The 15,834-nt window shown below is 50.0% G+C and overlaps 1 protein-coding gene across 1 annotated transcript in view; it reads right to left on the reverse strand.

The window, feature by feature from the left end:
- The window catches only part of Scn4a (sodium voltage-gated channel alpha subunit 4), a 31,923-nt gene extending 30,781 nt beyond the window's left edge, over window positions 1-1,142 (reverse strand). The window contains exons 1-4 of the mRNA XM_070027758.1: window positions 870-1,142; window positions 663-781; window positions 450-539; window positions 65-193 (exon numbers count right to left, since the gene is read on the reverse strand). Of these exons, the coding sequence (XP_069883859.1) occupies window positions 65-193; window positions 450-539; window positions 663-781; window positions 870-1,142 (611 nt within the window). The remainder of the gene's footprint in view (window positions 1-64; window positions 194-449; window positions 540-662; window positions 782-869) is intronic.
- Between the last annotated feature and the right edge of the window lie 14,692 nt (window positions 1,143-15,834).

The following is a 15,834-nucleotide window of genomic DNA, read 5'->3' on the forward strand; positions in this document are numbered from 1 at the left end:
GCCTTCTTTGACCTCCTTCTCCCACCCACCTGAGGGCACAGGATGCCCACCGGCCCCTGCTCACGCCATCATGATGACACTGAAGTCCAGCCAATTCCAGGGGTCCCTCAGGAATGTGAAGTCATCAATGCAGAAGCCCCGGGCTAGCATCTTGATGAGGGACTCAAACGTGTAGATCCCTGTGAAGGTGTACCTGGCGAGGAGAAGGCCAGCCAGGCATGTCACCTGGGCTGGGGCCTGTGTGCAGTGCCAGTCATCATGGATGGTCACAGATGAAACACACCACTCAGGAACTTAGGGCACTGGTGGGAAGGACAGGGTGACAGTGGGCCTTGCCCTCCCCCAGGGAGTTAAAGTGTGATCACATAGGACTGGTCATCCCCAGGTGCACGCACCTGGATCAGGCTGTGTCCCAGGGCTGGGGCAGGGTTTGGGGAGGGGACACTTACTCCACATCCTTGGACCAGGGTGGCGGGTCACTCATGGTCATGAACACACAGTTGGTCAAGATGGTGATCATGATGAACATGCTGAACAGCGTAGGGGTGGGTCAAGGAAAAGTGAGGGGGATGCAGGGGAGGGGAGGAGGACAGGGTCTCCAGGCCGAGAACATTCAGCTTTGCCATCCCAAACCTTCCCTCTCTCCCACTCTGGCAGGATATGAGTGGATAAGCACCTTGATGGCACCACGCCTGATGATGCTGAAGGGGCTCAGGATGTATAGCGCAGGCGTGGCAGAGAAGCGAAAGATAGACTTGCCCTTGTTGAGCACGATGAAGGTCTGAGAGAAGGAGAGGGCCCATGAGGCCCGAGGACAGACACACAGATGGACGATAGACAGACAAGAGGGAGCCCTCCAGGTCCCAGACCTTTTTGTCACTGTAGTAGGGGTCCAAGTCCTCCAGGGGGATGCCAATGACTTCCGGTGGGGGGTCCCCATAGATGAGAGGCAGATTCTTGCCAGCTTCTAGGTCACTGCGTGGCTTCCGCTCTGGCTCCACTATTTCCATCTGCTTGTTCCGCTGCAGCCGGGCCTCCTCCTCCACTGCCCGCTGTTCTATGGCTGCCAGGGACTCCCGGGTGAAGGGGCGCAAGCAATCTGGGCCAATGGGCACCAGGTTGGGCAGGGATGTGCTAGCCATTCTTGCATTCTGGACTCAGGGACCAGGAAGTTGGTGGGCAGCTGAATAGCTGCAGCTGGCAGTGCTAGGCTCCTGAGTGGCCACTCTGGCCTGGGCCTGCCGTCCACTCCTCACCTCCTACCTGCCCAGGGGCAGGGCCAGGGAGGTGGATGAGTGGACTCTGTCAGGACCAGAAGATGCACCTGCAGGGTGGTGGTGATTCTGCTGCTGTAAAGGAGCTGGGTGCAGAGCATCACCCCACCCCCACCCTCAGCCACACACTGTACTCTCCCAGCAGTGGGGTGGGTTGCCCTGAGAAATGACAGCAAACCAATCAGATCCTCTTCAGCCTTGGGGATTGGGGGTAAAACCCCTGGACTCAAGCTCTGGAAACCATGGCTGGCCTATGGGAACAAGATAGAGAACCAAGTTGGCTGAATCCATGTGACACTCTAGATGAATGGGCCAGGTTAAGAAGCCTGGTGAGATCGGCCTGAAGCACCACTGGGAAATGGACTCCTTGGATGCAGCCATGCAGATCCACTGATCCTGGCTTCCTGGAGATGTGAGTGAAGACCATTGAGGTCTTAGCTAGATTTAACACATGCACACGCATACACCCACACTCACACAGAGTGGGTTGTGATTGACTGGTGCAGACTGTTAGAGCCGGAATAGACACATGTGACACATCTGCTTGTATTTACTCTCTCTGGTCTGAAGAAAAGGGAAAAGGAGGAGCTGGGGTGTGGCGTTCCTTTCCTCATCTTCAGTTTTTGATATTGGGTTAAGAGGGAATAAGAAAAGATCCCAAAGTCTTGCACATGATCCCAACAGCTTCCCCCCTCCCTTCCCAGATCCCATGGGATTTAAACCCTTGGTCCATGGAGCTGGAGCAGGAAGAGCAGGGATGTATGCACATGGGGCAATATCAGGAGAGCTGTGGGTGCTAGTGGGGAAGAAGAGGAAGATGCACAGGCAAGCTCGTAGGGATGAGGGGACAGACAGCTCCAGTGGGGACAGCGATAGAGCTCCTGGGGACTAACTGCTTTGGCTGGTGGTCCGTGCATGAACAGGGGAAACACTGGGGCCTGTGAGCACTGGGTGGACTCCCCCCTGGACCTGGGCTTCTTCTGGTCTCTGGAAGGACAATGCTGGGAACCATTAAAACCAGAACCACATACCTGACCACATCAGGAGACAGGCATACAAAGAATACCCCAGGCCCACATGGAAGAGCACTCCCTCCAACATAAGGTATTCTCAGAGACCCCCAGAGCTACATGCTGTGCCGCTCTCTCCCAGGCCCAGGCCCTGGCCCTGCAGCCATGTCCTTGCCCCAGCCAGCAGGCATACTCCTCAGCCTTGATCAACAAATGGGGAAGATGCCAGGGAGAGGCCAGGGCCATTGGGCAGAGCTGGCTACGCCCTGTGGCTGGCTCTCCAGCTGCTCCTTGCCAGCCTCCAGGGAGTTGTGTTTCCAAGGGATGACTCTGCTAGTTCCTGCCCACTGCATTCCCCAGCTGCTACTCCACCCCATCCTGTGTATGGGGAAGTGTGCGTGTGCACATGGGTGCCTCCTCACCCAGATCCTCACTACCTTGCTCGCTAACACCCCCCCCATCCCTGCACATTTACCTCTACTTGTCATCACACAGGGTCACTGGCCTGCCAAATGGCCTTGGTGGGATCCACCCACTTCACAGTCTCCACTTGGCAATAGATTCCCTAGATCTTCCCGCTCTAGCTCCATGTGAGATGTTGGTACTACTTTGGCTCTTCCCACCAGCCCAAGGACACCATCACCAAAAACCCAGAGCCACAGCCTGGCTCCAGTCCAGCCCCCCCCTGAGGAAACTGATTTCACTTCAGGCACAAGACCCCAAGGCACAAGGCTCAGGGTTTCTTCTCAGCAGAGCCCTTGAGCATACCATACTGAACCTGTCTTCCTTCTTAAGAACAACGTGGCCCAACCCTCTGTTCCCTCTTCTAGTCTCTGCTCTGGAAACCCTCTGCTTCCCTTGCTGGAAGATATTCCTTGAACATCACGTGCCATCCTATCTTCATTTGTTAATCCTGCAGCCCCTTTATGTCTAGAAGTCTTGTTACATGAGGGGGAAAGGTATCTTCATTGGTTTAGCTGGTTGAAGGCCAGCTTGGCTGGTGGCTGCCAAATGCCTGGTGGTTCCCATACCCTGAGGGTGTCTCTCTCCAGCATATCTTGTCCTTTACATTCTCCAAGGCTACAGCTAGGAGCACACACCCCTCACCTGCTCTATTCATATAATCTCTACCTGTCCCTCTGTCCCTCTGTCCTCTGTCCCTCCCTCCTGGCTCATCTCCAATCTACCATCTGCATCACAAGTCTGATCATCCATCTCCCCCTTGTCTGTCTGTCTGTCGGGTATCCTTCAAGATATCCCTAAACACCTCCACGTGGCTACTTCTTTATCTGATTCCTACCTTAGCATCTGACCCTTCTCCACTGGCTATGAATGACTTGCATTTTCACAAATCAGCCAAACAGTTTCCAACTCCAGCCCCTGTGGGGCCTTTGCTGTGGTCTGCTCACCTCCCCAGTACCCATCCTCTGTCTTCCTTGAGAGCTCCAGCTTTTCCTTCCAGATTCAACCTATGTGAGAGCTACATCCTCCAGAAAGCCCTCCTTCCCAAGCTTTCTAGCTGGGTGGATCCTGTCTAAATTTATTAAATGAATGAATGAATGAATGAATGAATCAGAGGATCTCTCTACCTCAGCCCCCCATATTCTGACCTAAAACTTAATCGGACCTCGTGCTGTGATTCTCAGGCTTGCTCAGGCCTTTGTGGGCCCTGCACCTCCCACCAGACCTCACCTACTTCCCTTCCCACTCAGACTGAGTGGCCAACCCCTCCCAGGCCCACACTCTAACCCTTGCTTCTTCTCTCCCTCCACTGCCCCCCCTTGGGAAACTCCATCCTGAACCTCTGCTGTGCTTTTCCTGAGTCTCCCCAGCAGCTGGAGGTTGCCAGACAAAGATAGTGGGCTGTGCTCACACTGTGTGGGAATATGCCCTCAATCCTGCTAGCCCTGTAAGTACAGAAATTTCTGGTAGGCTGATTTTTCCACTTTTTGAGAATAAGTATTTCATGTTCTTATGTGTCCTCAAAGCCCCACTTTCTTCCCTAACATTTCCAGCTGATGAGCCTGCCTTCTCCTTCATTGACAAAGTCGGTGCCATCACTGTCAAGTTCACAGAGCCATCTCCGCTGTCGTTCCTCTTCCTCCTGTCTCCTGTCAGGCTATCATCATCATCATCATCAAAGGCCAGGCCATGCACCTCGACCCAGGAACCTGACTCCTCTTCCCAGGGTCTTATTCTTTAGTTATCTTTTTTTTTTTTCCTTCTGCTCATTGACATTGTGCTGTCTGTGAGCAAATACCTTAAACTTAATAGCAGCTATGATAAAATGATGTTCCCAACCTCACACCTCCCTTTATCCACTTCCCTATTTTTCTGTTCCTAGTCACACACACACACACACACACACGAAAACAAAAAAAACACCACATTCTTGGAAAGTGTCTACATCAGCTGACTCTACTTCCTTACCTTGCATTCACTCCACAATCCAGGCCAACTGGCTGTCATCTCCTCCACTCAGCGGAAGTAGCTTTTGTCAAGTCGCTCACACCGGCTGCCAAAACCTGTGCACACGTTTCTGTCTTCACCTCCCTTGACCTCTCAGACACATTCAACTGAGTTGGCCATAGCCCCCTTCTAGAACATTCTAGCCTCTCAGCCTCCATGAAATCACATTTAGGGTTGCTCTTCTTCCTCCCTGGCTGTTCCTCACCAATTTCCCTTGAGTGACCCTATTTTTCTCTATCCAATCTCTAGAGCACTTCTAGGCTCACGCTCACAGGATGGCGCCAGTCCTATGACAGTAAATAGTAACATAGGAACAAGGTCAACCTCTCTCTTAACTCCATGCTGGAATAGCCCCACTGCCTTCTGGACAGCTCCATTGGGAGATCTAGGAGGCACTCTAACAGGGACAAAAGGTTTGTGCTCTTCCATGGTCCTAGCCACTCTCTTCCTCTAGCCAGGAAATGGTGATTCCTCTATCCAGTTGCTCAAGTCCAAAACCAAGGCATCTCTCTGAATTCTCCTTTTCCTCTCCTTGTCGACATTCTGCCTGTTCAAAGTTCTAGCAATGTCATCTCTAAAGAGCACCTAAATTCCACTGTGCATTTTTCCTAGCCCTTTCTCCCCAAACTACAAGGATCTTTGGCAGTAGTCAATTTCCTCTGCTGGGTTTGCCAGTCCCTCTCAAATCACTCCAGCAAAGTAGCCATTAAGCTTTTACAGACAAAAACCCAAGGTGGAGCTATAGCTCACTGGTAAAGCCTTTACATAGTAAACACAAAGCCCTGAGTTCAAACCCCAGTATACCCAAAAAACAAATGTTTCTCTTCTTCAATGATCTAGTATGAGTAACTTCCTATTGCTCTTAGGATACAACCTGAACTTCCCAAGGTGGTTTTCTAGACCCTCCGGACCCAGTCCTGCTGCCTCCGACCTTTGTCTCCTGATCTGTCCACCTGGTCACTCTGCTCTAGTCCTACTGGCCTCCTAGAGTCTTTACCTAGCTCCCTACTGAACTTGGCACTCGCATATCTCTCTTGTCTTCATATGCTGTTCCTTCTCTTCACCCTGATCTAAACTCAAATGTCCCTTCCTCAAAGAAATTCTCTTCCTTTACTCTCTTCTACTGTCCTTGGTATTTTTTTTTTACAACATTCATTTATCACTTTTATTTTTTTGGCCAGGCCTAGGGCTCAAACTCTTGGCTTGGGAGCTGTCCCTGAGTTTCTTTTTGCTCAAGGCTAGCCCTCTATCACTTGAACCACCTGGATACTTCTAGTTTTTCTGAGATTAATTGGAGATAAGAGTCTCACCTACTTTCTTGGCTGGGCTAGCTTTGAATGGCAATCCTCAGATCAAAGACTCCTGAATAGTTAGGATTATAGGCATGAACCAAGGGTGCCCAGCCACAATTTTTCATTACTTGTTTGCCTAATTGATTCTTCTCTCCCACTAGATTGATATGCCAGTAGAGCAGCAGCTATATCTGTCTAGGTTACGATGGTTGGTCCTTGCCCTAGACACACAGTAGGTACTCAAGTGTTAGTTGAATGAATGGATGAGGCCTTAAACATAGACCTTTCCAGAGATCTCACAGACTCTTCTGTCTGTGTTTCATTTGTCTATCTATTCATCCATCAACTGATCCATCCTCCTGTTTATAGGCCAGAAGCTGTGCTGGCTGTGACCAGGACACAAAGATGTACAGCTTCATGTCCTGCCTGCAGAGGACTGGAGGTAGGTGGATGTGGGCACACAGGACTATGATAAGAGAAGAGGGTGTTTCAAGAGGAGGGTTCATGAAGCTGAGATCTGAGGATCATGGTTCAAAGCTAGCCTGGGCAGAAAAGTCCTTGTGAGACTCTTCTTTCCAATGAACAACTCAAAAACCAGAAGTGGAGCTGTGGCTCAAAGTGGTAGAGGGCTAGCCTTGAGCACAAGAGCTCAGGGATAGCAACCAGACCCTGAGTTCAAGCCCCACAAACAACAAGGAAAAAAAAAAGAGGAGGGTTGATGGTGCTATGGGAGTTTAGGTGTGTGAGTGGTTACTTCCAAATGGGAGGAGGAAGGAGGCGATCTTTTAGTCTCAAAGGATGGGCAGGTTAAGAGCACAGGGAAATGAGGGAAAAGATGTCTCCAGGAGAGGAAACAGCCAGAGCAAAGGCAGAGGCAGGGCATGGGTTCAATGAAATGGTGAAATGGCAGTGAGGCTGGGGCTTGATGGCAGCAGGCCTGAGGGTCTGGCTTCATCCTACAGCCTTAACAGTCTTTTCCAGGGGTGAGAGGTCGGTGGGACCATGATTGGCCAGCATGGAAGCTGGGAGTCTAGAATAGATGGGACAAGCTGTGTGGCTTTCAGTAGGCAGGCTGCAGAGGTGGAACAGGACATCTGGGAGTATGGATAGCGACTTCCTAGTGGGGACACTGACAATCTGTATAACCTGAGGTAGGCAATGTGCCAGCAGATATCCATGTGGCTCCTTGGGCCACAATGAGGAGTGAACAGAGCCTTCCACCCATCTCTGCCCCAGCCTGGTCCCTGGGATGTGGCAGATAAGGTCCTGGGGTCACCAGGTAATCTCTTCCCAGTACACTGGAGGATGTTGGAGTTACAAGGGAGGGCTGAGAAAGTGAAGAATCCAATCTCTTTGTTTCATGAAGGGGAACTGAAGCTCAGGGAGAGGCAGATGCTCCCGCAGACCCCATATTTATTCATTCAACAAATGCTTCCCGAGCCTCTGCTTCATCCTGGGCTCTGATCAGACCACACCAGTAACAGAGTCCCTGTGCTCACTGAGCTTGCATTCCAGAGGAAGGAGGCAGACAGTAAATAGGGAAGTAAATAAGATAATTTTAGAGAGTGATAAGTGAGAAGCTGAGCCAAGACCAAAAAACAAAAACAAAAACAAAAACCACAGCTCTTCGGGAGCCAGGTCTGGAGCCCATTTAGCTAGTGAAAAGTCCCATTGGAACCTCCCTGGAAAAGGAAGTTTGGGAGGAAGTGGTGGGTAAAGTTAGGCTGTGCTGGAGGACTAGATGGTAAGTGGACAGGGACTAGGGTGGGGGAGGAAGGGACAAGAATGGTGAGCCTGGCTGAGGCCAGCTGTCTGCAGGCAGGGAGCCCAGGGTAAGGACACTAAGGGCAAGGCATCTCTTCCTGGATCGGGTCCAGCCCAGCATTGTCTCTCCCTGTGGAGCAGCCAGATCGGGACACCCAATTCCAGATATAGTTTGACCACAGAGGCCTTTTCTCCCTGGACACCCTTTGTGTTCATTCATCCCAAGAAGGCATTACTTCTTCAGCAGTCCAATCCCAACATAGAGTTTGCTATTACTCGAAATCTTTCCCTTAAGTAATACAACTGATTTTTCTTTCTTCAATTTACAAGTACCTCAAAAATATTAACAAATATGCATACCTCAAAAATTGAACAAGCCAGGTGCCTGTGGCTCATGCCTATAATCCTAGCTACTCAGGAGGCTGAGATCTAAGGATTGCAGTTTGAAGCCAGTCCTGGCAGGAAAGTCCATGAGACTCTTATGTCCAATAAGTGACTCAGTGGCTCAAGGTGGCAGAGTACTAGCCTTGAGCAAAAGAAGCTCAAGGACCGCGCCAGGCCCAGAGTTCAAACCCCAGGATTGAAAAAAATCCAACAATATATTAAAAGAATTATATGACATGGCTAAGTGAGATTTATCTCAGATTCAAAAATGTTAAACTTGCTTTGCATACCTTAAAAATTAATTAATACAAGCCATCATATCAATAGGCTAAAGAAGATTACATAGTCATATAAACAGATTCAGGAAAAGCATTTGAAAAATATCTAATACTATTTCCTGATGAAGACTGTCTGTGAAGCAGGAATAGAGGACCACTTCCCGAGTTGGTATGGAAAATTCACCCAAAGTCCCACAGCTAACATTGATTTTAATGGTTAAAAACCGAGAAGCTTTCCTACTATAATTGGGAATAAGATAAGGGTATCTCCTCTCATCACTGCTTTTCAACCCTGGACTGGAAGCCCTAGCTAATGCAATAAGACAAGAAAAATAAATAAAGGGTATACTGATTGGGAAGGAAGAAATTAAAATGTCTTAGTTTTCAGAAGTTACGACTACCTATATATAAAGTCAGAATTGACTAAAGATTCCGACAGAGTTGCAGAGTATATTCCTAAGTTCAAGAGTAGGAGTATACACTGATTTCTACCTGCATTCTCCTTTCCCTTTGCATTTGTTCACCCCAGTCTTTTGTAAAGGCCTGTTGGATCTTGATTTTCACTCAGTTCAAGTCCATCCTTCACAAAAGGTTATCCATTGTCCAAGCCAAACTCAAGCTAGAACTCCTTCCTACCCTACCTACTGTATTATATACTTCTGGAAACTTCCCTCTTATGAAGCCGATTTTAAGGAGAGTTTTTCAGATATTAGAAACACTGCATTGTACTGAATCTCCCAGTGGTCTCAGCCATGCCCTGCCAGCTTAGGATATAAAAGCTACTGTGAGATACTCTGTGTGTGTGCGTTTGCATGCGTGCATGCATTGTGCATGTTTCAGTACTGGGGCTTAAACTCAGAGACTCACACTTCCTAGCCTTTTTCACTATAGCTAGTGCTGTACTGAGCTATACCTCTATTGCTGGCTTTTTGTTAGTTAATTGGAGATAAGAATCTCAGATTTTTCTACTTGGACTGGCTCTAAACTGTGATCCTCAGATCTCAGACTCCTGAGTAGCAAGGATTATAGACTTGAGCCACCAGCACTTACTTGGCTGAAATATTCTTTTGAAGATTGAGAATGGATGTGACCTGCCCGTCACAGTCTTCCCTGTTCACTTTAAGGCTCATCTCTGCAGGTGCAGAGATGGCAGGAAGCCTTCTGGCCTTGCTCAGGGCCCAGCCCCTGACCCTCTTGCCAACGTGTCATGCCTTTCATCACCAGCACCTTTCATCACCAGCAAAGTTACTGGTCACCCATCACTGTCTAGCGGAGCAAAATTACCTAGAGCTACATGTGGCCACCTCTAGTGTCACCAACAGTGGGGGGTGTAGGCATAGAACTTTCTAGGAGAACAGAATGTCTAGGAAAACAAACAGTTCCATCCTGAGCAAAGACAATGTTGGGCATACAACTACTTCCCAAATCCAAGTAGTGAAACATTGACCCACATCCCCCCTAGCTGTCAGTTTCAAGTCCCAGCTTTTACTGGTGTAGGGATGGAAAGGGGGTAGCCATGTAATTTCTCTGCCCGTATTTGGCCTGGAAAGGAGGGAGAGCAGAGTGGCCTCAGCCTTGGCATGCTAGGGCCTAGAGGAAGTCACCCTGGGTGGCCTTCCCCTCTTGGCCTAACACTCTCTGCAAAGGAAATTCTTTCCAAGGGACCTTTGAGGGCAGCCTGGAGCCAGGAACCTAGAGCGGAAACCCCTGGACACTCAGAGGCCCCAAGAATTCTGGAAACCAACTGGGGTCACGTGATAAGGGGCCTCTAGGAGAGGGTCTCATGCTGATTGCATTTTCTATGTGGAGCCTGGAGAGTCAAAACAAGCTTCTTTTTTCAAGGTACTAGACTCAAGCAACCTGCTAATTTGTTCTACCCAAAAGGTAGAATGGTGGCCACATTTGTTTTAGCCTAACTGTATTCCAAGGTTGGATGGGTGTTTAGGATGTATTTGCAGCCCTTCCCTTCAGAATCCATCGGCTCCATTTCCTGCCAATCCCTGAGGGTTCCAAAAACACTGGGTAATCTTCTCTCAACTTTCTGCCCTTCCTCAGCTCGACCCTTTCCTTCTACCCACAGTGCTACTAGTTGACTCAGAACCCAATGAAATAAGTGCCTACATATGAGCTGTTTGGTTTTTGTGCACTGGCTCCCTTCCTGCTTACCTTCTTCCAGCTTATGTGGAAGAAGCCTTTCTCACCAGGAACAGCAGAGCTCCATAGTATGTTTTCTCTCCCAGGTCTGAGCAGTGTGTGTTGGTTGGTACTGGGGCTTGAACTCAGGCCCTCATGCTCTTGCTGGGCTTTTTCCCTACAGGCTGGGCAACCTGTAGAGAAACTTGACCCTCAATTCTCAGCCACTGGCGATCAGGCAGGTCTGAACTTTAAGTCAAAGATATTTATTTCAGTCAGGCACTGATGGCTCACACTTGTAATCCTAGCTACTAAGGAGGCTGAGATCTGGGAATCTTGGTTCAAAGCCAGCCAGTTTGTGAGATTCTTATCTCCAATCAACCACAGTAAAGCTGTGGCTCAAAGTGGTGGAGCAGTAGTCTTGAGACCAAAAGCTCAGGGACAGTGCCCAGGCCTTGAGTTCAAACCCCATGTTTAACAACAAGAATAACAAAGATACTTGTCTCAAGATATGGATATCCAGGCTTCTGTTAGCTTGGGAAAGCATCCTTGAAGTTAGAGGGTTTGTGTTTCAGCTCCCAAATTTTAGAGCATTCATCTGCACTTCTGATGAGTGCGTGTGCACAAGGTGAAGGCTGAAAACTATTCGGGACAAACACTGATATGATGGTAGATATTTGTGTTTGGTGTTCACTAGATGCCTGGTACTGTGCTAAGTACTGCACTTTTGTCATCTCAGCTACAAAGTAGTAGAGCCAGGATTTGATTGCACACTGTTGTAGGCCAAATCAACATGCTGGCTACAACCAACATGGCCTCAAGCAACATGACCTGGCCCTCATCCATCTACCCTCTTCAAAGGGCTGGATAAAATCCATGGGCCAAGCCCATGAAAGCTGTGGGCAGTGGTGGGCACTGGCAGGCTTGGCAGGATGACGCCTGAGCACAAGCCTCCTTGGGCTTCCTGTTGGGAGCTGGGGTGGTGGGAGATAGAAGACCACTCAATCGTTTGGTAAAGAACCTTCCTTCTTATTGGCACCAATTAGCAGTTAGATGCTCTCTCAGCCCCTACTGTAGTCCACTCCTGTGTGTACATGTGTGCATTCATCAACTCTGAGTCATATCCCAGCTGTTGGAAGGGGTGGGGAGACTGATTTGTCTCATGCAGGCCTGGGGCTTTCTGTCTTCTCTTGGCTCACATCATCTTTCTTCCTTCTTATTTACTTACTGTGGCACTGACTGGGGTTTGACTCAAAGCCTAGGTAGGCACTCTACCACTTGAGCCATGTGTACAGCCCTTTTCTGCTTTAGATATTTTTTTGTTTGGATAGAGTTTTTTTGGGGGGTTTGTGGGGCCTGAACTCTGGGCCTGGGCACTGTCCCTCAGCTCTTCAGCTCAAGGCTAGAGCTCTATCATTTGAGCCACAGCACTACTTCCGGCTTTTTTCTTTTTGCTTATGTGGTGCTGAGGAATTGAACCCAGGGCCTCATGCATGCAAGGCAAGCGCTCTACCACTGAGCCACCTTCCCAACTCCTGGATAGAGTCTTATATTTTGTTTTTGTTTGGTTTCGCCCCCAGCATCAGTCTCAGACCTCCTTCCTTTCTTTGCTTCCAAAGTCATTGGGATCACAGGCCTGTGCCACCACACCCAGCCCTGGCTCAGATCTTTCTAAAGAGCCCCCAACATGGAGATGTGGATACCATAGGTATCCCTTCTCCAAACTGGGGTGTGCACAAATCTTCTGCAGTTGGGCCTGACCGCCGCCCCCCCTCCACTGCCTCTGCCACACTGCACAAATAGCTGCTTCTCTCACCCCAGGGGCCCTGATTGTCTTTTCTGTCTGCAGCACCCCCACCCCCATCCCCACCCCTACCCCAGCCAACCTGCCTGTCCCTAGCTGGTGCCCAATTCTCTCTATTAACTTCCCCAGGATCAGGAAGAGAGGGCTGAGAGATCACCAAGCTGAGTTGCTGAAGCCAGGATCATATCCCCATCCCTCTAATTACACCTGAAATCAAGTAGGGCTGCCTGGAGAAGTGCGTGCCTGCCTATCCATCCAAACCTTGAGAACTTTGCCCTCGCAGAAACTACTCCAGTTTGTTTCCCCCCTCCTCTTTGGAGATCCTTCTCCAATATTATGCTGCCCAATATTACGCTTAGTGGTAGAGTGCTTGCCTAGCATGCATGAAGCCCTGAGTTCAATTCCTCAGTACCCATATACAGAAAAAGCCGGAAGTGGTGCTGTGGCTCAAGTGGTAGAGTACTAGCCTTGAGCAAAAAGAAGCTCAGGGACAGTGCCCAGGCCCTGAGTTCAAGCCCCAGGACTGGCAAACAAACAAACAAAAACAAGATGACAGTTAAAAACAAAACAAAGCAAAACAACAACAAAGATAAGAGGCACAGTCAGATGTTACTACAAGGGAGCAGAAGATCCGTGTGTTGCTGGCTTTCAACCTTTACCACAATCTCTACAAAAACCTTTCCCACAGCCTCTGTGGACCTCAGGCCTCTCAGGAAGACACAGCAGCCCATTTTCTTAAAGGACCCTTGCACCTAAATGGGAGGATTAGGAAGAAAACACATCTCTCAACCTACTCCCAGCTCTGAAGGGAGACCAGATCTATGTCAGATCATTCCTATAGCCCCTTCCTTCCCTCCTCACCTCAGGATCAGAGACTTCATTTCAGGACCACAGCCTGGTGGTAGTGACGATGATATCTGAGAACATTTACAACAAAAATACTAAATACCATTCTGGACACCGTAAGGTCCATGAGCTTGTTAGCACAATCACCCCATTTGACAGATAAGGAAACAGAGGCACAACGAAGGTGAGTGATACTCATGTAGTGCACTTAGAGATCCTGGCCGGCTCATAACCACCAGGTTTATACATAAATCAGTTCAAAGTGGAGTGGGGTCCAGTGACTATTGGGGTTTTGTCTTTTCCTCCTCTTCTGTGACCCACCAGTAAGGAGAACAGTGGCTTCTTTGCTCCCTATCATGCGAGTCCTGAGCCCCTCACTCCCCCCGCCACCTGCCCCCAACCCCAACACAGGCTGTTGACTGAAAACAGAGAAGAATAAAAATAGCCATTGCTGACGCGGCAGAATGGGACGGTACACATGAAGAGCAGGCAGGGTGGTGGAGGTGAAAGGATCCCGGTCCCCCAGCCCGGTGAGCACCTACAGAAAGAGTCACCCTGGATAGCTAGCTGGCCTATCTATCTCCGCCATTCTAGGGCTGGGGGCGCTTGCCAGCGTGACCGGAACTCCAGAACCCCAGCAATGGTCCCAGCCCAGTATGGTACCTCCTGCAAGCCTGAATGTAAACCCCCCCCCCGAAATGGGTGCAGGAACTGACAGTGGTCTAACCTAAGTTAGATCACTGATCCTCCTCTGTCCCATCCTCTACCCACGTGGAGGCCTCAAGGCCAGACTTGCCACCTGGAGAGGACTCTTACTGCTCCATGAGTTCTAGTCCTTTCCCAGATCCCTTTATACCTCCTTCTGGAGTCTTCTCTGATGCACCTATTCTGGCTGCATTATTCCTGCCCATTCCATGCTACCATCCCACTTCCTTTCTGTTCCAGTGGCCAGAAAACACTAGTATCTGGGGAGATCCAGTGCCTTCCGTGTCCCATTTGAGGGCCTCCCTGGCCTTGGTCTGGGGGCAAGAGAAATCCTGGGGAGCAAGCAGCTGAGCAGGCTTCACACTGGGCCAGCCAGGTCCTGAGCCACCATCCCATGCATGTTTCTACCCAGAAATTCTCAGCAGGGCCAGGTGCTGCCAATACCAAGCCCTCCTGTACCTTCCCTAAACTCCCTAATATCCCAACACAATCTTTTGTGTGTGTGTGTGTGCCAGTCCTGGGGCTTTGAACTCAGGGTCTGGGCACTGTCCCTAGGCTTCTTTGGCTCAAGACTAGCACTCTACCACTTGAGCTGCAGTGCCATTTCTGGTCTTTTCTGAGTAGTTTGTTGGAGATAAGAATCTTATGGAGCCGGGTGCCAGTGGCTCACGCCTGTAATCCTAGCTACTCAGGAGGCTGAGATCTGAGGATCAAGGTTCAAAGCCAGCCCTAGCAGGAAAGTCCTTGGGACTCTTATCTCCAATAAACCACTAGAAAACTGGAAGTGGCGCTGTGGCTCAAGTGGTAGAGCACTTGCCTTGAGCTGAAGAGCGCAGAGACAGTGCCCAGACCCCAAGTTGCCCCATGACCGACTAAAAAAAAAAAAGAATCTTATGGACCCTCTTGCCCAGGCTGGCTTCAAACCATGATCCTCAGATCTCAGCTTCCCGAGTAGCTAGGATTATAGGTGTGAGCCACCAGCGTCTGGCTTCCAGCACAATCTTTGAGGGGTGCCTGAGGTAGAGATGGGGGTGAGCTGCTAAGGCACCCAGAGGCAGGGCCTAAAGCCTGTGACCCGCATGGCCTGGTAGCTGCGCAGGCCCTTGGATGACCTGGCTTTTCTTTGCCTGAATGCCCTGTCTGACCTACCAGGTTCAAAGGCCCTTGGGTATGCCTAGCCAATAGATGATGCGACTCTAAATACTAGAGTGGTGACCCCAGGTCACACAGGTGGCCAGGGGCAGAGAATTTGAGGGTGAATGATGTTAGAAGAATCTAGAAGATCCCAGAAGAAGTAACTTTCTCTGGCCTCCTTCCCTTCCCCTAAATACCTGGCTCCAGTCTCTGCTTCTGCTTAGCCAAGCCCAGCCCTAGGAGAGAGCCATGGCCTCCACCACAGATGGAGATAGCCTGCCTCAGCCCTTCCTCCCTCCACACCAGCACCTGCCCAGTCTGTGCATGGGCCACCAAGACTAATTTGGTCCCTAACCTTCCCCAACCCCTGCTACCAGAGGTATGGGCAGGTGGGGACATAGCTAAGGTCCTTGCCTGGAGGGCATACTCCTGAGTCCTCAGACATGGCCAGTCCCTCTGCCCTGACCTCACACCCCAGCAGGAGGCGAGATAGCTGGACTCAGGGCATGCATGGCTCAGGCTTATCGATTAGGAAGAGAACTTGGGTCTCCCACAAATTTGTGAGCATTCTTAGGAAGCTTTTGATAGCCCTGCCCCACCGCAGGACCCTCTAGACTGGGCTTTCGCAACCCTTTAAACAAGTGGCCCCTTTGATAGGCAATAACATGTCTGCCCCACCCAACCACACTTCTGTTCCAGCACTGTGGTCCCCCAACTCTGCTCACTGTACTCAGCACCTCC

Source organism: Dipodomys merriami, unplaced genomic scaffold (assembly GCF_024711535.1).
Source record: "Dipodomys merriami isolate MVZ:Mamm:240054 unplaced genomic scaffold, mDipMer1.0.p SCAF_19, whole genome shotgun sequence".
NCBI classification, from domain to species: domain Eukaryota; kingdom Metazoa; phylum Chordata; class Mammalia; order Rodentia; family Heteromyidae; genus Dipodomys; species Dipodomys merriami.